We start from the raw sequence: 26,451 nt of genomic DNA, 5'->3' as shown, positions 1-26,451 counted from the left end.
TCTTTTCATTCCTACTTTCTGGGAAAGGCCTGTAAAAAAAAAAAAAATTCTACTTCCTTTTCTATATGTTCCTGTCTCTACTTGATTATACGTATTGGAGAATGCTTACAATTCATTAAAAAATAACTTACCTTTTCCAAAATAAGCTCGCTTATGCACACTTTGAACACCTTTGTATCCCAAGCTCCTGCAGACGACCAGTCCTCCACGCAGTTCCCAGCGGTCGTCACACACCGTACCCCACTGGCCTTCGTGGAAAATCTCCACTCTGCCTTCGTGAGGGCCGCTGCCACCCACCAGTCGGACTGTATTGGATGGTCCTGTAACACAAATAAATAGGGTTTAATATTATAGATATGCACATACTGCTTTATAATGCTTTTTCTTAAAAGAAAAAAAGCACATTTTTTCCAGTAAGTTCAATTATTGGAATAAGTATTAAACTTTCTAGCCCCACCTATTGGTCAAGACTTTAATTGCAAATAGTGTACATGGTCAAATCTGAAGAAAGCTCTTCTTACTTGTGAATCTCTTCCAGTAACTTTAAAATTTAACAGCTACAAGTCTGTTAATGTTATAGAGATTTTATGATATTTTATAATATCATAAACATAAAAATAGACCAAATATCCCATTCTTCACCAAGATAAACAAAATAACTATAGTGACAACACTGATCTAGAAACAGCAAGGCTCTTCCTTGTTACAAGATCCCTGGATTTTATCCCAAAGTGTTTTTCTTGTTTTGTAAAAGGATTAATGAGATAGGGATCAGATAACTTTGCATATTTTGAGAAATTGGTAAGGAAATAAACTTTGGGAAGAAACATATCATGTCTATAATAGTAAAAGTAATTTTGCTCTGCAATGCCTAAGTAATGAAAATTCCCATACATGATGTAAACTTTTACAAAATCTTTATCATGTGCAGCAATTAAAGTGTCTCTTTGCCTTCTTTAAAAGCAACATATACATTTCAAACCCAAGAACAGGTAAATAAAGTGGCTAATCAGTATTACAAAAAGTTTCACTTAGAGTTAGAAAATTTCTTTAAATAACCTGTCCTATTCTAGTAAGTTTTTGCTTAAGAATATTTGGCTAAAAATGGGGAAACAGAAAAGACAGAAAGTAACTTTTAAAATTTATTTAGTGCTAAATAAAAATAACAATATTCTCTAATAATTTAAAAAGCCAATGAATTAAACACAATTTTACTTAAATATATCTTTTCAAATACAAGTTTGAAGAACATCATATTATAAAAAAGCACAATGTAACTGTTACAACAAAAGTATCTCTGTAATGTGAAAATGGAGTTTTAGGTTATGGGTTTTCAGAACTCAGTTACCTAAAGGAAGAGAACTTTTCTTTCTAATTTCAGTAAATTTTGTTGGAACAGTAATCCAACAATGTGTAGAGGAAAATAAGCCATTTCCTACAAGCCTGACTGAGCCACTCAGAAACAGGAAAAGCAAACAAATTAAATGTAGTGTTACAACTACCATTATTTTCTTGATTCTTTCAAAATGTTATTCAGTGCTAAATAATGAATTTATGCGATAATACCCAGGTGCATAAGCCCTTTTTCAGTTAATAAACATGAGTTATAAGCATTAAAAACATTTTTGAAAAAGGAAAATAGCTTGCTATTGCAGTATTCAAACTTTCAATTACTGAGTAACCCAATTGTTCACTGTAAATGCCTAAGAAAATATTAAATGATTCAGCAGCAGATTGTATAAAGTTTTAAACTACTAGAGTCATGTAATAGTAACTAGTGCCACTCCCAAGTGTTTAAATTTTACACAAGTAAGAAATACCTAAGCACAACATTTTTACCATGATTCTATGAAAAAACAGATGTCACATTCAAACACATGATTTTATGAGCTTGCCTTACTGCCCAAATAAGTGTACAGAAGTGTTCTCATTGTGGGTTCTTTCCCTCTTCAGTTCAGTTCAGTTGCTCAGTCTTGCCCAACTCCTTGCGACCCCATGAACTGCACCCGCCAGGCTTCCCTGTCCATCACCAACTCCTGGAGTCCACCCAAACCCATGTCCACTGAGTCGGTGATGCCATCCAACCATCTCATCCTCTGTTGTCCCCTTCTCCTCCTGCCCTCAATCTTTCCCAGCATCAGGGTCTTTTCCAATGAGTCAGCTCTTCACATCAGGTGACCAAAGTATTGCAGTTTCAGCTTCAACATCAGTCCTTCCAATGAACATCCAGGACTGATTTCCTTTAGGATGGACTGGTTGGATCTCCTTGCAGTCCAAGGGACTCGTCAAGAGTCTTCTCCAACACCACAGTTCAAAAGCATCAATTCTTCTGTGCTCAGCTTTCTTTATAGTCCAACTCTCACATCCATACATCACTTTCCCCCGTACATCTCTGAAAATGCCATTAAGGAACCTGGCTTGTTCTGGATCAGTGGTTCTCAAACTTTAGTTTGTGCTAGCTCAGGCTGCTACAACAAATATACCATGGACTGATGGGTTAAGCAATATTAATTTCTCACAGTTTTGGATGCTGGAAAGTCCAAAAAACAAGGTGCCGGCAGATTCAGGATGGGGTTTAGCCAACTTCTTGCAGCCAGCTGCCTCTTGTCTACTGTGCTCAGGTGGCCTTTCCTCAATGAATGTTCATGCAAAAAGAGAAGTAGAGAATAGCTCTCTGGTCTCTTCTTGTAAGGCTACTAATAGAGGAAAACAGTAGAATGGGAAAGACTAGAGACACCAGGAAAATTTCTTCAGGAGAATTAGAGATACCAAGGGAACATTTCATGCAAAGATGGGCTCAATAAAGGACAGAAATGGTATGGACCTAACAGAAGCAGAATATATTAAGAAGAGGTGGCAAGAATACAGGGAAAACTACAGTAAAAAGATCTTAATGACCCAGATAACCACAATGGTGTAATCACTCACCTAGAGCCAGGCATCCTGGTGTGCAAAGTCAAGTGAGCCTTGGGAGGCATCACTACAAACAAAGCAAGTGGAGGTGATAGAATTCCAGTTGAGCTATGTCAAACCCTAAAAGATGATGCTGTGAAAGTGCTGCACTCAGTATGCTAGCAAATTTGGAAAACTCATCAGTGGCCACAGGACTTTAAAAGGTCAGTTTTCATTCCAGTCACAGTGAAGGGCAATGCCAAAAAAGGTTCAAACTACCACCAACTGCACTCATCTCACACACTAGCAAAGTAATGCTTAAAATTCTCCAAGCCAGGCTTCAACTGTACATGAACCGAGAACTTCCAGATGTTCAAACTGGGTTTAGAAAAGGCAGAAGAACCAGAGATCAAATTGCCAACATGTGTTGGATCATTGAAAAAGCAAGAGAGTTCCAGAAAAACATCTACTTCTGCTTCACTATGCTAAAGCCTTTGACTGTGTGGATCACAACAAACTGTAGAAAATCTTCAAAAGATGGGAATGCCAGACTACCTAACCTGCCTCCCGAGAAACCTGTATGCAGCTCAAGAAGCAACAGTTAGAACCAGACATGGAAGAAGGGACTGGTTCCAAATGGGGAAAGGAGTATGTCAAGGCTGTATATTGTCACCCTGCTTATTTAACTTATATGCAGAGTGAGTGAAGTGAAGTCTCTCAGTCGTGTCCGACTCTTTGCGACCCCATGGACTGTAGCCTACCAGGCTCCTCCATCCATGGGATTTTCCAGGCAAGAATGCTGGAGTGGGTTGCCATTTCTACACCATGCAAAATGCCAGGATGGATGAAGCACATGCTGGAATCAAGATTGCCAGGAGAAATATCAATAGCCTCAGATATGCAGATGACACCACCTGTATGGCAGAAAGCAGAGGAACTAAAGAGCCTCTTGATGAAAGTGAAAGAGGAGAATTAAAAAGCTGGCTTAAAACTCAACATTCAGAAAACTAAGATCATGGCATCCGATCCCATCGCTTCATGGCAAAAAGATGGGGAAGCAATGGAAACAATGAGAGATTTTATTTTCTTGGGCTCCAAACTCACTGTAGTTGGTGACTGCAGCAATGAAATTAAAAGCACCTTGCTCCTTGGAAGAAAAGCTATGACAAACCTAGATAGCATACTAAAAAGCAGGGACATTACTTTGCCAACAAAGGTCCATCTAGTCAAAGCTATGGTTTTTCCAGTAGTCATGTATGAATGTGAGAGTTGGACCATAAAGAAGGCTGAGTGCCAAATAATTGATGCTTTTCAACTGCGGTTTCAAGAAAACTCTTGAGAGTCCCTTAGACTGCAAGGAGATCCAACCAGTCAATCCTAAAGGAGTTCAATCCTGAATATTCATTGGAAGGACTGATGCTGAAGCTGAAGCTCCAATACTTTGGCCATCTGATGTGAAGAACTGACTCATTAGAAAAGACCTTGATGCTGGTAAACATTGAAGTTGGGAGGAGAAGGGGGTGACAGAGGATGAGATGATTGAATGGCATCACCAACTCAACGGACATAAGTTTGAGCAAGCTCTGGGAGTTGGTGATGGACAGGGAAGCCTGGTGTGCTACAGTCCATGGAATTGCAAAGAGTCAGACATGACTGAGCAACTGAACTGAACTGAATCCCATGACAGGGACCTCCTGACCTCACTTAAACCTAATTAGCTCCTTAAAAGTCTACCTCCAAATACCATCACATTAGAGTTTCAGTATATAAATATATGAGGAGGGGGGTTCAAAGACTGTTGGTCTCACACCGAGTTTCTGATACAGTAAGTTTTGAGTAGAACCCAAGAATCTGTGCTTTGTACAAGTTCCCAGGGACTTCCCTGGTGGTCCAGCGGTTAAGACTTCCTTTTCCCATGCAGGGGGTATGGGTTTGATCTGCGGTTGGGGAGCTGAGATCTCACATACCTTGTGGTTCAGAAAAACAAATCAAACAAAACAAAACCACAATACAGAAGTAATATTGTAACAATGCAATAAAGTCTTTAACAAGTGGTCCACATTAAAAAAAAAAAACAACACACACACACATACAAGTTCCCAAGTGATGCTGATGCTATTAGGTTCCATACTTTGAAAACCACTAACCTAAAGATCATGTTATACATTTTAAAGAGAAAACATGTTATATAAGAAACAACTATTGATGCTTGTATTCAATATTTTGACCTCATTTATTAGAAAAAGAATGGCTTGTAGATTTCTTCCAAATTCCCTGTGCTTGTAGGATTTTAATGGAGATTTAATTCCTTAGTGCCAAATACGTCTGCACATGCCTATGCTTATCTCTCACTTAAATATTTTGAGTTATAAATCAATTGCTGGTAGCTGATCACACTTTGATGATCCCTGATCATCTCTGAACTAATAGAATGAAAAGAAGCAGATCAACAGATTCATTCAAGTGTCAGTATCACACATGCAACTACTCCATTTTGGAAAAAAGTTCATTTTATCATTTTGAAGAGCCTCAATCACAGCATGTTTCTCTATAAGATGGTAGATCAGAATTTTCCATGAATGTGGATGTAAATAATGCCTTAGCATCACACTAATATAGTCAGACAGATATTTTTTTTTTCCTAATTGGGAAACTTTTGCCTTGTACTTAAGATTTCAGAAGAGTAATTTTTATGAATTTTTTTTCTGAGTCATTATCTTAATTCCCTTCTTAACTTTATTAAATGTAGATTTTTCTTCTAGAGTCAAATCACAGAAACACAGATAAACACTATGTGCCCACTTCGTGACCCTCTATATTAGTTATTACTTTGTAATTGGCTAAAAACAGAAACACAAATCAAAATGGGAAGAACTCCCCATGTCAAAGACCACAGGATTCTCTCAGAACTCAGTGATGCGAGAGTAGTCAGGCATCCGGACCAGCTAAATCAAGACTTGAACCTGCTCAGGACTCTCTCCAACTATTATCCAAGAGTCTCTGTTATGTTGCTTCATTCTTTTCTTTAATTGCCAGCTGGATATCTTTCTTCTTCAGTGAACATGTCTGTTATTACTCTTAAATTTATATTTTACATTCTCTTTCTCACAGACAATTCTAAAATAGGAAGTCCTCTGATGGCCTAGTTTGGGTGAGATTCCATCTATGGACTCAACAGCTTGGGCTAAAGACATGGTCAGTTGTGTTCACATGGCATTCTTGGAATGGGGGAAGGAGAGAGGCATTTCCTGTGGAAGGTGAGTTTTGAGCAAAGACAGAAAGCCCAGTTCATAAGACACTTTAATAACCTTGGTGTATTTATGATTAACAATTGTTCTATATGTTTAGCCTTGTGTTCTTTTTCATATCCCTGACTGTAGAATATAACTGAAATTAAAAATGCAAGAGTTAGATGATCTGGATGCTACCTCTTCCTCTGACTCTGTTCATGTGAGCTATTAGGCAGTTTAATCTCTAAGACCAAATTCTCCAACTGTTAAGAAAGAGTACATGATATTTCCTCTTTTACTTAAACACATCTAAACACAGCTTCTTTGTGCCAGGCATTTTCCTTGGTTTTCTATGAATTATTTGAATAAAGCATGTATCCTGCCCTCAAGACTCAAGTATTTCTGAGGTTATTATGATGCTTAGTTTTGTAACAGGAGGGAAAGGGGCAGGGCACAACTTTGGAAAGAATTACATAGCCCAGTAAAACTCATTCAGTTGTGTCTGACTCTTTGCAGCCCCATGGACTATAAAGTCCATGGACTTCTCCAGCCCAGAATACTAGAGTGGGTAGCCTTTTCCATCTCCAGGGGATCTTCCCAACCCAGGGATTGAACTCAGGTCTCCCACCTTGCAGGAGGATTCTTTACCAGCTGGGCCACAAGGGGAGCCCAAGGACATTGAAGTTGGTAGCCTATCCCTTCTCCAGCAGATCTTCCTGACCCTGGAATCAAACTGGGGTTTCCTGCACTGCAGGAGGATTCTTTACCAACTTAGCTATCAGACATAGACCAAGGACATCAAATGGCTTCAAGATGGCAGACAAAGTCAGCTTTGATTAGACCTTGATCATCAATCATCAAGCTAAATGTCACACCCAGAGGCACCATGACAGTTCCAAGGTACTGTCAAAAGACTAAGGAGTGGGTGGTGGCTGATTTCTTGGAAATCTCCACCACTTCCAAAAAATAGTTGGAATAATTTTCCCACTCATTAGCATATGAAATTACCAAACCTATAAAACGAACCATGCCACATTTGTGCAGAAAATCCTATAGTCTTCCAAACGAGATTAGTGGAGACTTTTCAGTTCAGTTCAGACACTCAGTCATGTCCGACTCTTTACAACCCCATGGACTGCAGCATGTCAGGCTTCCCTGTCCATCACCAACTCCTGGAACTTATACAAACTTATACAAACTCATGTCCATTGAGTCAGGGATGCCATCCAACTATCTCATCCTCACCCTTCTCCTCCCGCCTTCAATCTTTCCCAGCATCAGGGTCTTTTCCAATGAGTCAGCTCTTCACATCAGGTGGCCAAAGTATTGCAGTTTCAGCTTCAGAATCAGTCCTTCCCAACAATATTCAGGACAGATTTCATTTAGAATGGACTGGTTGGATCTCCTTGCAGTCCAAGGGACTCTTCAAGAGTCTTCTCCAATACCACAGTTCAAAAGCATCAATTCTTCGGCCCTCAGCTTTCTTTACAGTCCAACTCTCACATCCATACATGACTACTGGACAACCATAGCTTTGACTAGATGGATTTTTGCTGGCAAAGTAATGTCTCTGCTTTTTAATATGCTGTCTAGGCTGCTCATAGCTTTTCTTCCAAGGAGCAGTTCAGTTCAGTTCAGTTCAGTCAATCAGTCGTGTCTGACCCTTTGCGACCCCACGAACCACAGTATGCCAGGCCTCCCTGTCCATCACCATCTCCTGGAGTTTACCCAAACTCACATCCATTGAGACGGTGATACCATCCAACCACCTTATCCTCTGTTGTCCCCTTCTCCTCCCACCTTCAATCTTTCCCAGCATCAGGGTCTTTACAAATGAGTCAGCTCTTCGCATCAGGTGACCAATGTATTGCAGTTTCAGCTTCAACATCAGTCCTTCCAATGAACTCCCAGGACTGATCTCCTCCAGGATGACTGGTTGGATCTCCTTGCAGTCCAAGGGACTCTCAAGAGTCTTCTCCAACACCACAGTTCAAAAGCATCAGTTCTTTGGTGCTCAGTTTTCTTTATAATTCAACTCTCACACCATAAATGACTATTGGAAAAACCACAGCCTTGATGAGATGGACCTTTGTGGACAAAGTAATGTTTCTGCTTTTTAATATGCTGTCTAGGTCGGTCATAACTTTCCTTCCAAGCAGTAAGCATCTTTTAATTTCATGGCTGCAATCACCATGTGCAGTGATTTTGGAGCCCCCAAAAATAAAGTCAGCCACTATTTCCACAGTTTCCCCATCTACTTGCCATGAAGTGATGGGACCAGATGCCATGATCTTTGTTTTCTGAATGTTGAGCTTTAAGCCAACTTTTTCACTCTCCTCTTTCACTTTTATCAAGAGGCTCTTTAGTTCCTCTTCACTTTCTGCCATAAGGGTGGTGTCATCTCATATCTGAGGTTATTGATATTTCTCCTGGCAATCTTGATTCCAGCTTGTGCTTCCTCCAGTCCAGCGTTTCTCATGATGTACTCTGCATATAAATTAAATAAGCATGCTGACAATATACAGCCTTGATGTATTCCTTTTCCTATTTGGAACCAGTCTGTTATTCCATGTCCAATTCTAACTGTTGCTTCCTGACCTGCATAGATGTTTCTCAAGAGGCAGGTTAGGTGGTCTGGTATTCCCATCTCTTTCAGAATATTCTACAGTTTGTTGTGATTCACAGAGTCAAAGGCTTTGGCATAGTCAATAAAGCAGATGTTTTTCTGGAACTCTCTTGCCTTTTTGTTGATCCAACAGATGTTTGCAATTTGATCTCTGGTTCCTCTGTCTTTTCTAAATCCAGGTTGAATATCTGGAATTTCACAGTTCATGTATTGTTGAAGCCTGACTTGGAGAATTTGAAGGATTACTCTGCTAGTCTGTGAGATGAGTGCAATTGTGTGGTAGTTTGAACATTCTTTGGCATTGCCTTCTTTGAGATTGGAATGAAAACTGACCTTTTCCAGTCCTGTGGCCACTGCTTAGTTTTCCAAATGTGCTGACATATTGATTGCAGGACTTTCACAGCATCATCTTTTATGATTTGAAATAGCTCGACTGGAATTCCATCACCTCCACTCACTTTGATCATAGTGATGATTCCTCAGGCCCACTTGACTTCACATTCCAGGACGTCTGGCTCTAGGTGAATGATCACACCATCGTGGTTATCTGAGTCATGAAGATCTTTTTTGTACAGTTCTTCTGTGTATTCTTGCCATCTCTTATTATCTTCTGCTTCTGTTAGGTCCATACTGTTTCTCTCTTTTATTGAGCCTGTCTTTGCATGAAACATTCCCTTAGTATCTCTAATTTTCCTGAAGAGATCTCTAGTCTTTCCCATTCTATTGTTTTCCTCTATTTCTTTGCATTGAATGCTGAGCAAGCCTTTCTTATCTCTCCTTGCTATTCTTTGGAACTCTACATTCAGATGGATATATCTTTCCTTTTCTCCTTTGCCTTTCCCTTCTCTTCTTTTCTCAGCTATTTGTAAGGCCACCTCAGACAACAATTTTGCCTTTTTACTTTTCTTTTTCTGGGGATGGTCTTGATCAGTGTCCCTGCACAGTATCATGAACCTCTGTCCATAGTTCTTCAGGCACTCTATCGGATCTTATCCCTTGAATCTATTTGTCACTTCCAGTGAATAATCATAAGGGATTTGACTTAGGTCATACCTGAATGGTCTAGTCGTTTTCTCTACTTTCTTCAATTTAACTCTGAATCTGGCAATAAGGAGTTCATGATCAGAGCCACAGTCAGCTCCTGGTCTTGTTTTTGCTGACTTTAAGGAGCTTCTCCATCTTCGACTGCAAAGAATATAGTCAATCTGATTTCAGATTGACCATCGGGTGATGTCCATGTGTAGAGGCTTCTCTTGTGTTGTTGGAAGAGTGTGTTTACTATGACCAGTGTGTTCTCTTGGAAAAACTCGATTAGCCTTTGCCCTGCTTCATTTTGTATTCCAAGGCCAAATTTGCCCATTACTCCAGGTATCTCTTTACTTCCTACTTTTGCAATCCAGTCCCCTATAATGAAACGGACATCTTTTTTGGGTGTTAGTTCTAGAAAGTCTTGTAGGTGTTCATAGAACTTAGCTTCTTCAGCATTACTGTTCAGGGCATGGACTTGGATTCCTGTGATATTGAATGGCTTGCTTTGGAAATGAACAGAGATCATTCTGTCATGTTTGAGATTGCATCCAAGAACTGCATTTCAGACTTTTTTGTTGTCTATGAAGGCTACTCCATTTCTTCTAAGGGATTCTTGCCCACAGTAGTAGATATAATGGTCATCTGAGTTAAATTCACCCATTCCCATCCATTTTAGTTCACTGATTCCTAAAATGTCGATGTTCACTCTTGCCATCTCCTGTTTGCTCACTTCCAATTTACCTTGATTCATGGGCCTAACATTTCAGGTTCCTATGCAGTATCATTCTTTACCACATGAGACTTACTTCCATCACCAGTCACACCTACTGCTGGGTGTTGTTTTTTCTTTGGCTCCATCTCTTCATTCTTTCTGGAGTTATTTTTCCACTGTTCTCCAGTACCATCCTGGGCACCTACCAACCTGAGGAGTTCATCTTTCAGTGTCTTATTTATTTTATTTATTTATTTTTTTGCCCTATCATACTGTTTATGGGGTTCTCAAGGCAAAAATACCAAAGTGATTTACCATTCCCTTCTCCAGTGGACCACATTTTGTCAGAACTCTCCACTTTTAGGAGACTTTTAGTTCAGTTCAGCTCAGTTCAGTTGCTCAGTTGTGTTCAACTGTTTGCGACCCCTTGGACTATAGCACACCAGGCTTCCCTGTCCATCACCAGCTCCTGAAGCTTCCTCAGACTCAAGTCCATTGAGTTGGTGATGCCATCCAACCATCTCATCCTCTGTCATCCCCTTCTCCTCCTGCCTTCAATATTTCCAAGCATCAGGGTCTTTTCCAATGAGTCAGTTCTTCACATCAGGTGGCCAAAGTATTGGAAACTTTTAGGAAGTATACAAATATGGATCCCTCCTCCCCTGAGGGACAGGTCCCTTTTGCTATGTATTTCATAGCCCAGTCTGCCCCAGACATCAGGCACAAAATTCAGAAAGCAACTTCTGGGCCTCAGACTCCAGTGAATCATTTGCTCCAATTGGCTTATTCAGTTTTTAAAAATAGGGATATGGCCAAAAAGGCTAAACACACCCAGGAAAATATGCAAAAGACCCAAATGATTGCAATGGTTTTTTCTGCTCAGAGACCACCAACTAATCTTCCCACTCATTAGCATATGAAATTGCCCAGCCTATAAAAACTAAACACGCCACATTTCATATAGGAACCTGCCCTCTGTGATGGCCCACATTCTCTCTGTAGTGTGGATCTCTGAATCTGAGTAAATCCACTTCTTACCTATCACTTTGTCACTCACTAAATTCTTTCTGCAATGATATATCGAGAACCTGAGCTTCATTAGGTCCTGAAACCAGGTACCATGGGTTTTGGCAGGGTTCAAATCCCAGCACATGGGTTCAAGTTCCAATCTGAGGTACACGGAGTTTATTCTTCAAAATGAAATATAAATCTAAAGTTTTTACTTTTACAAGTTTTGAAAATTTTGAGATTTACATTTTAAGGTGAGAGTACTTGAATATATTATCATACTATTAAACACCTTACTTATTAATTTTTTAACTACTTTCTTATCTAATACTTAACCTTCTCAAAGAGGAGCTTTCAGCCCAATAGGTTGAACTTTTGCAGACAGACAAAACTTACCCTATAGTTTCAAAAGGAATATATTTGACTTTTGTTATTCCCAAGCATGATGGATCTTAAAGAGGCTCATGGAGACTGGTAATGAGTAAAACATGGCCCTTAAGCCAATCCTAGCTTTCTGTTTATTTTGTAAATAAAGCTTTAGTTTATTTACTAAATAAACCTCAAAATTCTCCAAGCAAGGCTTCAACAATATGTGAACCAAGAACTTCCAAGTGTTCAAGCTGGATTTAGAAAAGGCAGAGGGACCAGAGATCAAACTGCCAACATCCACTGGATCATAGAAAAAAAGAGAGAGTTAGAGAAACACCTACTTCTGTTTTATTGACTACGCCAAAGCCTTTGACTGTGTGGATCACAACAAACTGTGGAAAATTCCAGAGACTGGAATATCAGACCACCTTACCTGCCTTCTGAGAAATTGATATGCAGGTCAAGAGCCAACAGTTAGAACCAGACATGGAAAAACAGACTGGTTCCAAATTGGGAAATGAGTATGTCAAGGTTGTATATTGTCACCCTGCTTATTTAACTTATATGTAGAGTACATCATGTGAAATGCTGGGCTGGATGAAGCACAAGGTGGAATCAAGATGGCCAGGAGAAACATCAATAACCTCAGATATGCAGATGACACCACCCATATGGCAGAAAGCAAAGAACTAAAGAGCCTCTTGATGAAAGTGAAAGAGGAGAGTTAACAAGTTCGCTTACAACTCAACATTCAGAAAAATAAGATCATGGCATCTGGTCCCATCACTTCATGGCAAATAGATGGGGAAACAATGGAAACAGTGACAGACTTTATTTTCTTGGGCTCCAAAATCACCGTGGATGGTGACTGCAGCCCTATAATTAAAAGGCGCTTGCACCTTGGAAGCAAAGGTATGACCAACCTAGACAGCATATTAAAAAGCAGAGACATTACTTTACCAACAAAGGTCCATCTAGTCAAGGCTATGGTTTTGCCAGTGGTCATGTATGGATGTGAGAGTTGGACTGTGAAGAAAGCTGAGTGCCAAAGAATTGATGCTTTTGAACTGTGGTGTTGGAGAAGACTCTTGAGAGCACTTTGGACTCCAAGGAGATCCAAGCAGTCAGAAATCTGTCCTGAAAATTCACTGGAAAGACTGATTCTAAAGCTGAAACTGCAATACTTTGGCCACCTGAGGAGAAGAGCTGACTCATTGGAAAAGACCCTGATGCTAGGAAAGATTGAATGTAGGAGGAGAAGGAGATGACAGAGGATGAGTTGGTTGGATGGCATCACTGACTCAATGGACAGTACTTTGAGCAAGTTCAGTGAGTTGGTGACGGACAGGGAAGCCTGGCGTGCTGCAGTCCATGGGGCTGAACGTGACTGTGTGACCTCACTGAACTCAACTGAAAGCTTTAGTGGAACGCATCCATGCCTGTTTGTTTACATATGATGTAGGTTTTCTTTCAGACTACACAGCAGAGTTAAATAGTCTGATAGAGACCTTCTGGCGTGCAAACCAAAAATATTTACTAGCTGGTTCTTTTCTGAAAAAGCTTGGCAACCCCTGATATAATTGAAAACACAAGACTGGTACGATGGCTGATTTCAGTAGGGAAGACCCTGCCACGTGACCCCTGGAACCAATAAGGCGATAATTAATCTCTACTTATTTTCCAATTTAACGCTTTGAAAACCTCTTTGCCCCTCCTTTCTTGCTCCCTTTACTTCAGTTACATAATTACTCACATTTCCAAATAAGCCTTCCCTCCTTTATTCCTGGGGCTTTGGTGCCTCGATCCCCCACACCCTCTCCTCCTCCCAGCCCCCACCAACACCTCCCATTTCTTCACCCCAGCACCCAGTTTTGATAGGTACTCTTCTCAAGCTCACACAGCACTGAAAAGTTAGTCGCTCATCTTGTCTGACTCTTTCCCACCCATGGGCTGTAGCTCACCAGGCTTCTCTGTCCATGGATTCTCCAGGCAAGAACACTGGAGTGGGTTGCCATGTCCCTCTCCATGGGGTCTTCCCCACCCATGGATTGAACCTAGGTCTCTCACATTGCAGGCAGAGTCTTTACTGTTTGAGCTACCTGGAAGCACAGCACTACTGACCTACAAAGCACCAGAAACTGGTCTATTTTTGCCCCCGTACTGACATCCTTCCAGTTATCTTTTCAATACCTGACCAAATATCACTCGATGAAGCGTGATGGAATAAATGAATGAATTAATTTTGAGCTCTTCTTGATATGTGATCTCTATTACCTGAGTGGATTAAATCAGCAAATGTTTAAAATACCAAACACTGAAAGGAATAGAATTTAGTATGTCATCCGTCTCTAGAGAGAATGTTGTTTCTATGTGCAGAAGCAGTAAATTGCGCAGGGAAGGTTGATTTTAGAAAAGAGTCCTATTACAGGGGAAAAAAAAAAACAACCCACATGGTCATCCACTAAGAGCCCTCTAATGTGGAATGGTCTGGTGGGAGAGTTTGATCAGAAGCCTCACAAATTCCAAAGCCCGGTTTTGTAGGTTTAGTGGATTTATCTCTTAGTGGCAGACTAATGTTAAACAGAATCTTGGGACTAAATGGCAATTCAATTTACAACCAGAAATGTAATTGCCTCAAAAAACAGGAATATTTTTAACTACTTGACAAGGCCATTTTGTCTCTGTGGGCAATCTGTGCAAGAAGTCAAATCACAATCAGTGAATTATTCTTTTAATTAATTTATTAATTTACAATAAGGCATAGCAGTGAGATTTTGCCTCTGGGATTGGCCTGTGCTCTTTTGCTTAACACATTTTTCTTTCTATATGTTAATATATTTCATCAGGTTAGGGGATTTTACATATCTCTGCTCTGATCCACTGTGGTTTAATTTTCTAAAGGCAGTCTTACTATACTTACTTCCTAAGGTTGGAAAGAAGAGTAGAGTACTGATATTTTTTATATATTTTTAAAATTCTATAAGAAAGATAAAAACAATATGTGAAATACTTATTATATAAATAGCTCATTCATATGTCTATAATCATAAAGTATCAAACAAAAAATGAGCAGATAATTTACAGAAGAAAGTTTTTTAATCTGAGAAAATGACTTCAAATTAGTGCAAGTTAACAAGTTCAGTGGCCATTGTTGGGTTTTTTGGTTTTGTTTTTTGAAGGCTTATTTTTAAAGGAAGAAGTAAAACAACTACATTAGATATCTAGAATAAAAGAATAGCTAAATTAATTATAGTATATACATTAGATGGATAGTTTTAGAGGCATTAAACATAACTGTCAAAGAAATAATATAGAAAATGAAAAAATGATAATATAAAACTAAGTGACTATATTAACATTTTATTTTACTATGCCAAAAAGTTGATATTTAAAAAGACTAGAAGGAAATATCCAGGAATATCGATAGTAATTTGTATAGGGGACAGGAATTGAATATAAAATATTTTTATTTTCTGAAATTATAATATTTTTAAAATTAGGATTAATTAAAATAAGTGGTAGCCAGATACTCACTAATGTCCTTACTGTTTTAAAGGGTCTATTACTCAAATAAAGCCAAAATTTGTCCAACTGAGGAAAAGAACAAGCTTAGAATGAGAGATCTTATATAATGTTATTTATATAAAACAGAAAACAATACCATCTACCATTTATGCAAATGTACATATGTAGTTAATGTACAGAAGCATGAATGGAAACAAACATGTAAACTCCATGATGGAAGTTTAACCTAGAAAAGGAGACAGGCAAGCATAAATGGGACTTCAACTGTGCAAGTTAGCATATTTCTTAAAAAAAAGTAAATATGTGCAGTCAGTATGGTAGAAAGACAACACCTCTAAAACGCAGGTGGCGTATACATGATTATGTATCAGCTATTTTGTTGTAAATGTTCTTTCTTCCTGTCTTTATATTTGAAATCTATTTTATTTAAAGAAACCTATTTTAAGTCTCATGTTCACAGGGCTACTGATGGAGCCATCCATGAGCCCAAAATAAATTATAGAAGTGCTTCATATGTCAGTCTTTTCTTGAAAGTTAGGAAAAAGTATTATGAATCTGCATAGCATAGAACAGGAAGGCAGCAGGGCACAACCTTTCAAAGAATGACAGAGATGTTGAGTACATGGCATAAACTGGTTAGCGCCAACTAGGTCCAAAATGGCGGACAAGTGAACTTCCACTAGACCTTCGGCCTCATTATACACTTATTATAATACATCAGAAAGCTAAACTCACCTACAGACACCAGGACAGTTCTAAGCCCAGCCATAAAAAGCCAAAAGTGGGCAGTGGCCCAATTCCTGGAAATCCCCACTCCATCCCCCAAATAGTTGGAATAATCCTGCCACTCATTTGCCTGTAAAAACTAACCACCCCATATCTTAGGGCCTCTTACCTTCTGAGATGGTCAGGACTCTATCTATGGAGTGTGTCTCTTCCTGAATTAGCCATCTTTTACTTTACTATGACTCTTGAATTCTTTCCTGAGGGAAGCCAAGAACCCACACTAGGCACCGTCCCAGGGACTTGCCTGAGACCCGAGATGTGACCATCTTTTTACACCCCACCTTCTTTTCTGCAACAAGCTCCAGCTTTCAAAATTTTAATTTGAAAAGAAAAGTCAAGAAGAATGTGAACTCTGAGGCATCTCTGCATGTATCCAGCACTGCTACTTGAGTGGAAGAAAAGAATGGAGGTTAAAACGACTTGAGGAGTGTAGTTTTTCATTTCAATTATTATCATATTGTTTGCCTTATTGTCATGCTTTCTTTACTTTAAATCATTTAGTGGAATTATGATTTAGGGTTAAATTTATTACCCAATGGTAATTATTGTATTTGAGTTCCAAATGTAGCAAAAATTTTTTGTGAAAGTCTAGCTGCAAGTTGACCCAGAAGTCCTTGTAATAAAACAAAATTCCTCTGGAAAGGGACCTGATTTTTTTTTTTAAAGATAATTAGTCTAGTACAGTATTTAACTATGAAAGGCACAATCTGGTGTGAAATAAAATTCATACTTTATGGCAAGATCAAAAAATTTAAACATAAAATTTTTTCTGCCCTTTGGCCTCTTCTGCCCCTAATGTTCATTGTATATCTTGCATTATGCATCAACCAGATCTCACCCATCAGCAGAAATACCTGCTCAACAATAAAGAGCAACAGTGTCCTAGCATCAAGACAACTCCTTCAAGATAACGTTCCCTCTAGAGCTTGTAAGAGGTCACGTGACCTAGCATGAAGACCTGAAGATCTGGATTATGTAAACTATCAATAGCAACATCATTTGATGTACATCCCTCTGTCTCAAAAACTTACTCAACTGGGCCTCGACTTCTAATGGAGCTCTCCGAGATGTTCTTCCCAAGCAATCATCCTCAAATTTGGCTCAAATGAAATTTTCCATTTCTTCCTTCAATTGATGTATTAATTTTTCTTTTACAATGGATATCAGATGTCTGCAGAAATATGTTGAATTTCTTGGAAAAATAATTTAACAGATTTTGAATCTTGATTTGGAAGTTGAAGGAAACAAGTATTCTGGAAATCCCAAAACAAAGTAAAGAGGAGAAACAGGAGGGTGAAGATCCCAGCTAAGCAGGGGTGTGTAAAATTTTTTGGCTGGAGGGGAAAGTCTGAGGATAGCAGACAGTGAGGAAAATTTACTGTCTAATCTAGTTGGTTTTCAACAGAGTCAAGTTCAAGGTTCAGCTTGAAGTTGTAGACTTCTCTGCTCACATTTCCTGTTAGGCATGATTCTTCAGTAAAATTCTCTTACATCCCCAGGTAGAACTAGGGAACATTCTCAAATGAAGGGAGACATGTGGTGGTCATTGTTGGAATGAGAGATGTGGGGGGGAAAGCAACAACAAAGATGTGTGGGTGTGTGTTTCCTCAGGCTACTAAAGTAAATGATCAATCTAGACAGCATATTAAAAAGCAGAGACATTGCCAACAAAGGTCCGTCTAGTCAAGGCTATGGTTTTTCTGGTGGTCATGTATGGATGTGAGAGTTGGACTATGAAGAAAGCTGAGCACTGAAGAATTGATGCTTTTGAACTGTGGTGTTGGAGAAGACTCTTGACGAGTCCCTTGGACTGCAAGAAGGTCCAACCAGTCCATCCTAAAGGAAATCAGTCCTGGGTGTTCATTGGAAAGACTGATGTTGAAGCTGAAACTCCAATACTTTGGCCACCTAATGCAAAGAGCTGACTCATCGGAAAAGACCCTGATGCTGGGAAAGATTGAGGGCAGGAGGAGAAGGGGACAACAGAGAATGAGATGGTTGGTTGGATGGTATTACTGACTCGATGGACATGGGTTTGGGTAAACTCCGGAGTTAGTGATAGACAGGAAGGCCTGGTGTGTTGCAGTTCATGGGGTCTCCAAGAGTTGGACATGACTGAGGGACTGAACTGAACTATAGTAAATGGTCACAAACTGTGCAGCTTAAAACAACAGAACTTTATTCTTGCAGTACTGGAGGGCAGAAGTCTGAAATCAAGATGGTGGCAGAGCCTTGTTTTCTTTGAAGCTTCTGGGGAGAAATCCTTCTTTGTCTTAAGTTTCTCATGGCTCCAGCAAGTCTTAGCATTCTTTGGCTTGTAACCAGATCACTCTAATCCTTGTCTCTGTCTCCACGTGGTCTTCACGGTGTCTCTGTGGCATTCTCTTCTTATCAAGATGTCCATCACTGGCTTCAGGGCCCACCAGAATCCAGTATGACCTCATCTTAGCTTAACTACACCTGCAAAGACCCTATGTCCTAATAAAGGCACATTCTGAGGTTTCAGGTGGAAAGGAATTGCTAGACAGCCTATTAAACCCACTATCACAGTTGTCACGGGGATTTGAAAGAGGAGATGAAGGGAATATAATTTTTTCATATTTTCATCAAACTGCTTTAGACAGGAGGCACTGGAATTGCCTTAGAATATGAGGGTGGTGCTCAAACAATTTATTACAATTTTATTTCAGGATTAAAGGAGTGACCACCCCCAACCCCCAACCCCGCCCTGGATTTCAGGACTATGGAATAGCTGGGTAGTAGACATTTGGTTGCACTGGAAATTAGTGACTTAGCAAAATTAACAATGATGACAGTGAACACCCATAGATCAATAACCAAGAGATTGAGAATGTGTGGCATCAAAATAAATGGCAGTAAACTCAGATGATACGGAGTAAATCTGTTACAACTTAAAAGTTCTTACTTTGCAGTGGATTAAGCAGGATGTGAGTGAGAACACAGCAGAAGCAGGGGTTGAGGGTAACCGGAGCGTCCAGGAAGGGTCCTGCAGGGTAAGCCACAGTGGGAGATATTTCTGGGACACTTCATGTGCAAGTAAGTAACTCTGCTGGCTGTTCTAAGGAATCTGACCTTGAGATTCGCATTGTTGGAAGCACAGTAGCCAGAGAACCAGGTTAAGGGGGCAAATGACCCGTTGTGGCCTGGGAATTCCCTGGTGGTCCAGTGGTTAGGACTCTGTGTGCTCACAAAAGAAACAATCTTGTATTAGTGTAAGATGATGTTCACTGCAGAACAGGAAGCCAGGACCTGGTTCTCTGAAGAAGGAAGGAAAGTCATTTGGGCCTCCAAGCTTGTGGAGACATGGGAAGTGGCGTGTTGGACCTCTCTGCTCCATCTGAACTCTAGCACATACTTGAGTGAATTATAAACTTTGCTGATGCAAAAGACCTGGCTAGAACTGTATTGATTTTTTTTTTCCTTCTCATTATCTCTGCGGAGAGTCAAGCTGTGAGACAGCTGGGATAGGTCCTAAACAGGACCAGTGCTAAGCCCTAGACTCATTACTGATTTAAATCTCTATTTCAATTTATAAGACATATTAGTTATACACACTATTAAGGAATACATCTATTGCTTCTTAATGGAACACTATGTGTTTTTAGCAACCATTTGTGGAATCATATAAAGCTGAAAACATCACATAACTGTTGAGAATGATCAGTGTTTATGTAAGTTACATGGAGCCATCACTGCTTGGGGACACTGCTCTGCTGAAGCCCAGTTGGGCCACTGAGGAAAGGACAGTGAGCAGTTAAACAAGAAACATGGCGAAAGAAATGGGACACCCAAGCAGCAGCATAATTGGAAAAAAAAAAGTGTTCAAAATGAGCCGGTTACTGAAATAAAGAGAGAATATTAACAGGTAGCTTCTTCCCCTGGCACACATGAGTAGCTCTCAGCAAGGTAATGGAAGCTTGGTGAGCATTCCAGAAAGACTATGTTTCTGAGTTAATATTCTTTAGGGAGAGACTGGAGGCAGTGGCTGGAACAGGATATGAAGGAAGAAACATAAACAGAGAGTAAATGAGAAAGCTTTCTTGGAATCTGACCTAGTGGAATTCACGTTCTAAGAACTTTTTCTTCCTTAAGGTCTTCAAATGATTACGGCCATCCTAGATAATCAAATTGTTCATTAAAAACCTCTCTCTCTCCACACCCTGCATATGATATATTCATGGTATTTATATATAAAAATATAGAAAACTAGTGCGGGAGTGTTGGATGGAGTCATAGAAACAAATTGGAACTTTGCAGATCAACATACCAGGTTTTGTGTTTCTGTTCTACCACTTATTAGAGGTGAGCTTCAGTTTCTAATCTATAAAATGGGAATGATGATAAGACTTACCTCAAAGGCTCTTCTGAAGATCAGATGAGATAATGCATTAAAGCCCCTGGTGCTGAGCAAATGTTCTCCAAACACTCATCATAATTATTCTATGGTTGGAGAAGAAGCCTTGACTTTGGTCAGCTGATTGCTTTGAGAAAGACTGGGATTCATTCAAGGGTGTGCTGAGTCCTCAGCAGTAATCAAATGAAAAACATACTGATATTTCATATCGTGGTGTGAGTTTCATTGTATGTAGTCTTAATGGGCAAAAAGCACAGTAGAAAACAGAGACATTAGTACTTGGCACCTTTAGGACAGAGCATCACACAAAGTATTTAATTGTACAGCAGGAATTCTATTTGCCTGAAACACATAGACTTTGAAGTTAGGGTGAGAACACAGCAAACTATTAGGACAAGCGTTAGAACTTAATGCAGACTTATTTTCTTTTTAGTATATGTTATTAAATCGGGTGTCATGTGCGCATTTGAACTGGGCATTCAGCATACTTTTGTCTAGAGAAAAAGCCCTTCTGCCCTAATGTGGAAAGTTCAGGTTAGCATTTCACACATGCAAGAAGTTCTGTGCAGTCTGGGGAGCCAGATAACTTGTGAACAGAAGCCTCTAGCATGGTGTCCCAGGGTGTCTGGGTTCAGGGTCATCCTGAGACCAATGTAGACCAAGTCTTGCCGGAAGGAAAGATGGCTCCCAGCACAGAACAAGGGAGGACATCCAATGAAACCACAGGCAACGAGATCCGACTCCTCTTCAGACGTCTGCAATAATCAGCTCCTTAGCATTGCTAGTTTGCTAGCATTGAGGATGGGTGGTCTGATTGCTCCCTGCCCCTCTTCTCCTGGAGACCTTAGTGTCAAGCCGGCACAAACCCAGAGTACCATTGACAACTCTAATTTGTTTCAACCTTTCCTGGAGCTTTCTCATCAGCAGCATCGTGGGCTCGTACTTCTTTCCTCAGAGCCTGGAACTCCTGTTTTATTAGCCTGACATTTTGTTCTGACCTGTGTTGACAGCTTCTGGCCTCTGGTGGGCACTCTGTTTAGTCGCTCCTTTTATTTATAACTTACACTCTTTTCCTCGGCTCAGACAAACTCATTGATTTGTGATCTGGTCACACTTGTGTTGCTCTATCTAACGTAAAATCTTATCCGAGTCTCCAGCATCTCTCTTTTTTGTCCATGGCATTTATTTGGCTTCTTGCATTTTCATTTGGCACACATTCATGTTCTGATTATGGATTTAAATGTCTGCATTAGACCAGTGAGAAAGAATAGCTCTGGGTTAGAGAGACCCACCGGGAACTATGCCTTACGAGTGTTAAGCACTCCATGATTTTACAGAGCCATCTACATACATGGAGTATCATATGTGACTCTCACGACAACCCTGTGAGGTGAGTGATACAATGCCCATTTCACAGGCAAGGGAATGAAAGTGGGAAGACACATAGGGACACTACTGAGAATTCTCCTAGAACCTTAATATCCTGAATCCTGGGACTATATGTGTTAAAACTTGGAGGGAAGGAGAGGTGAGGAAATTCCATCTGTTGATTAATAGAGATAAACATTCAAAATGAACCAGGAATCCCATAGCTTTCTTTTTTTTGTAGTTTGTCTTTTCCTATTTTTTCTCCTTTCTCATTTTCAGCTTTTTTACCTACAAAAAATATCTCCAGTTCTACTGAAATATTTCCTTTTCTCCAGGATCTATACAGGATATTTAAAGCACAAAGAATTGCTTAAAAAATGTTTTTCTTTACAGTTTTTATTGAGTAACATAACTAACACACTTAGAAACTTTGTTTTTACATGTGCTTTTACCAAGGATATTAAATGCAGCAGGCTGGTGAAAAGAGCTTTATAGAATAAAATAGTTTCAGCAATTTTTTTTTTTATGATCAAAATATTCTTGCTTGAAAGAGCCAGGTAATTTAAGGCAACAAATTTTAACTTTTTTATTTTTGGCTAAAAAATGTTGAAGGAACTGCCCCAGCTCCACTTGACTTCATGATAAAACTTGAAAAAATATGCCATAAACTGGAGAAAAGAAGACAAGAAGGTAAACTAAGCAAATCAAAGTCAATTTACCTTTTGAAAATTCTAAGGAATTGAAGACTCTTGATCCCCTCTGAACAGCCACGGAGCCCAGTTCCTTCCCCCATCTAGCCCTGCTCTAATGCATAACTGCTTGTGTCCATGTCTGTGTTTTTCAGGGACAATTAGTTCTGGAAGGCCAGAGACAACAGCTATCTTATTAGCTGTTAAGTCTAGCCCCAGGAGGTATATGGTAAACATATGCTGAACAAACAAATGGATTCATTTATGGCGTTGCTGTTTCTGGTTGAGACTGATATGTCTGAGGGTAAAGAACTCACATATGATCTGTTACCATGAAATTTCTCCTGGGAGCCAATGGATTCAGGAGACACTAGATGAGTGGGTGGCAGAGTGATCCTGGCCTGGCTCTGTAGAGGGTAGGAGAGAGCAGTCTGCAAGTCAATCCATGGAGGCTTCCCAGCTCAGGGACAGTGGTCATGGAGAGGTGCTGGAGAGTGGACAGGTATGAGCAGGGGAGCAGAGGCCCCAACAGCACCAAAGGACCAGGAGAGGAAGGCATGCGGAAGCTGACACCATGTAGGAACCAAGGTCGTTTGGAGGAGCCACAAGGGGATCCTGGAGTCAGCTGTGCTGATGACTTGTCCAGAGATGAAGGGCCTTTTAATGAGATGGTAGCACGGGGTGTCCCGCCCAGCCCACCTGATCTTCAAAGGGGCCTGCCCTAAAACGATCAGGGAGTTACGCTGGTCCTGACACATGTATGAAAGAGGAAATAAGAATGAAATTAGAACATGCTCCAGCACCACACACAAAAATAAATGCAACATGGATTAAAGGCCTAAATGTAAAACCAGGTACTATCAAAATCTTAGAGGAAAACATAGAACACTCTCTGACAAATATCACAGCAAAATCTTTTTTGACCTACCTCCTAGAGTAATGAGAATAAAAATAAAAATAAGCAAATAGGACCTAATTAAACTTATAAGCTTTTGCATAGCAAAGAAAATCATAAACAAAATGAAAAGACAACCCACATAATGGGAGAAAATATTTGCAAAGTGACCGACAAGGGATTCATTTCCAAAATATACAAACAGCTCATGGGGCTCAATACCAAGGAAACAAACAGCCCAATCAATAAATGGGCAGAAAATCTAAATAAACATTTCTTCAAAGAAGATACACACATGGCCAAGAGGCACATAAAAAGATGCTCAACATCACTAATTACCAGAGTAATGCAAATTAAAACTACAATGAGGTATCACCTCACACAGGTCAGAATGGCCATCATTTAAAAATCTACAAATGATAAATGCTTGCAAGGGTATGGAGAAAAGAGAACCCTCCTACACTATTGGTGAGAATCTAAATTGGTATAGCCACTACTAAGAACAATATGGAGTTTCCTTAAAAAACTAAAAATAGAACTACCATATGATTCAACATTCCCACTCCTGGGCATATATCGAGAGAAAGCCATAATTGGAAAAGACACATGTACCACAGTGCTCACTGCAGTACTATCTACAATAGCCAGGACATGGAAGCAACCTAAATGTCCATCAACAGAGGAATGGATAAAGAGGAGGTGGTGTGGAAAATTAGTCAGCTATAAAAAAGAATAAAGTAATGCTTTTTGCAGCAACATGGTTGGACCTAGAAACTGTCATACTAAATGAAGTGAGTCAGACGTAGAAAGACAAATATCATAAGATACTGATTATATGTGGAATCTAAAAGAATGGTACAAATGAACCTATATGCAAAATGGAAACAGAGTCACGGATACAGAAAAGGAAAAAACAAAACAAAACAGTTACAAAGGAGGAAGCGGGGAGGGATAACTTGGGAGACTGGGATTTTCATATACACTCCACTATATGTAAAATAGATAGCTAACAAGGACCTACTGTATAGCACAAGGAATTCTACTTAATACTCTGTAATGATCTATAAAGGAATAGAATCTAAAAAAGAGTGGATATATGAATATGCATAACTGATTCACTCTGCTGTATAGCAAAAACTAACACAACACTATAAATTGACTATGTGTGTGTGCGCTAAGTCGCTTCAGTTGTGTCCAACTCTGCGACCCTATAGACCATAGCCCTCTAGGCTCCTCTGTCCATGGGATTCTCCAGGCAAGAATACTGGAGTGGGTTGCCATGCCCTACTCCAGGGGATCTTCCCGATCTAGGGATTGAACCCGAGTCTCTCATGTGTCCTACATTGGCAGGTGGGTTCTTTACTATTAGTGCCACCTGGGAAACCAAATCAACTATATTCAAATAAAACTTAATTTATAAAAAGCTGAACTCCCCCCCCAAACAAAATAGGAAGTCAATGATTATTTTCATTATATTTAAATCACACTTGAAAAATATTTTTTAAAATTAAAGCAAAATAATTCAACATCAATTTTCATATATCAGAATTAATTGAAGATGTGGGGAATAAGGTACTTTCATACAGAATAAATTGGTGCAACCTTTTAGGAGACATTTGCAAGAATCCACCAAATTGTAAAATACATGTCACCTTTGAGTTATTGATTCTACTTCTAGCAAATTCTCTATTAAAAAACATTCCCAAAAGATGATGTAAGAGAGTGCTGAAAATAGCATTGTTTCTTAACGCCAAGCTAAAGCAAACAAAAATCATCAAGTATTCATCATTAGGGAATTGAATGATACATTATGCTAATTAGGGCAGCACTATATTAATGGAATAGTCTGTAGCCACTGAGAGAGAGTAAAAAGTACCATAAATATTGCCATGGCAGATGATTGGTATGCTAACTTAAATAAGAAGACAGACTACACTGTGTAGATGTTTCTGGATATGATTCCTTCTGTGTTTTTGAAACATCATGGAATTATATACTCTCTACGGGAGGATACATGGAGAGGAATCTGGAGGCTATGTACACACATTTATACACGGAAGTTCCTCTTAACACTTCTTCAAAGAAAGCAAGCACATATACTTCAAAACAGCCATGAAAATAAATACCTGTAAGTGAAAACATTTCTGAACACATCTGAAAATAAAAAGTGTTCAAAGCATTTGAAAGCCTCAGGTAACAAAGGAAAGGATGGGTGTTTGGTTAAATAGGCTGCAAAATAAAGGTTTCCCTTATTTGCCAAGCTTGGCCAGAGTCAAGGTTAAGAAACTCAGAGAATGTCTTAAGAAAAGACAAGAAGGAGATAAAGAACCAAAGATGGAGAGTCCCATGAGCAGAGGAGCCTGGCAGGCTATAGTCCTTGGGGTCGCAAGAGTCAGACAAGACTTCGTGACTAAACCACCACCAAAGGAAGAGATAAATTTTGAGATAAACATGCAGATAGAGAAGAATTACACAGGGGCTCAATGAAAATAAGTGGGTGACAGGGGAAAGGGGAAGAAATGGAATAAAAAGTAAAAAGCTGATCAAAGTGATCACATCAAATAATAAATGGACACAAAGGAGACTTCTTCCTATCCACGGACTGTAGCCTGTCAGGCTCCTCTGTCCATGGGATTATCTTGGCAAGAATACTGGAGTGGGTTGCCATTTCCTTCTCCAGGGAATCTTCCTGATTCAGGGATCAAACCCACGTCTCCTGAATCTCCTTCATTGGCAGGTAGATTCTTTACCCCCGAACCACCTGAGAAGCCCTCAATACAATAACAACAACACTAATAATCACTGACTCACACTAAAGCACTTTGAGGATAAACAATAGTCAGTATTGTTCAATTTAAGGGCACACACAGTTCAACAATGAAGCAATCACGGAAACGATTATAGAAAGCATCATATGGTTATACCACACTTAAATGGCTGGCATTCA

At 39.6% G+C, this 26,451-nt stretch overlaps 1 protein-coding gene across 6 annotated transcripts in view; it reads right to left on the bottom strand.

Moving 5' to 3' along the window:
- MSR1 (macrophage scavenger receptor 1) overlaps positions 1-26,451 on the bottom strand; it is an 85,822-nt gene that overhangs the window by 13,161 nt on the left and 46,210 nt on the right. For 3 of the 6 annotated variants that reach the window (XM_069573124.1, XM_069573123.1, XM_069573122.1), the window contains one exon: positions 132-320. In XM_069573124.1, coding sequence (XP_069429225.1) covers positions 132-320 — 189 coding nt within the window. Of the gene's footprint in view, positions 1-131; positions 321-22,300; positions 23,359-26,451 lie in introns of those variants that run through there. The other 3 variants (XM_069573126.1, XM_069573127.1, XM_069573125.1) reach the window with 1 other exon arrangement.

This window comes from Ovis canadensis, chromosome 26, assembly GCF_042477335.2.
Source record: "Ovis canadensis isolate MfBH-ARS-UI-01 breed Bighorn chromosome 26, ARS-UI_OviCan_v2, whole genome shotgun sequence".
NCBI classification, from domain to species: domain Eukaryota; kingdom Metazoa; phylum Chordata; class Mammalia; order Artiodactyla; family Bovidae; genus Ovis; species Ovis canadensis.
This window is presented reverse-complemented; position numbering and strand designations above follow the sequence as displayed.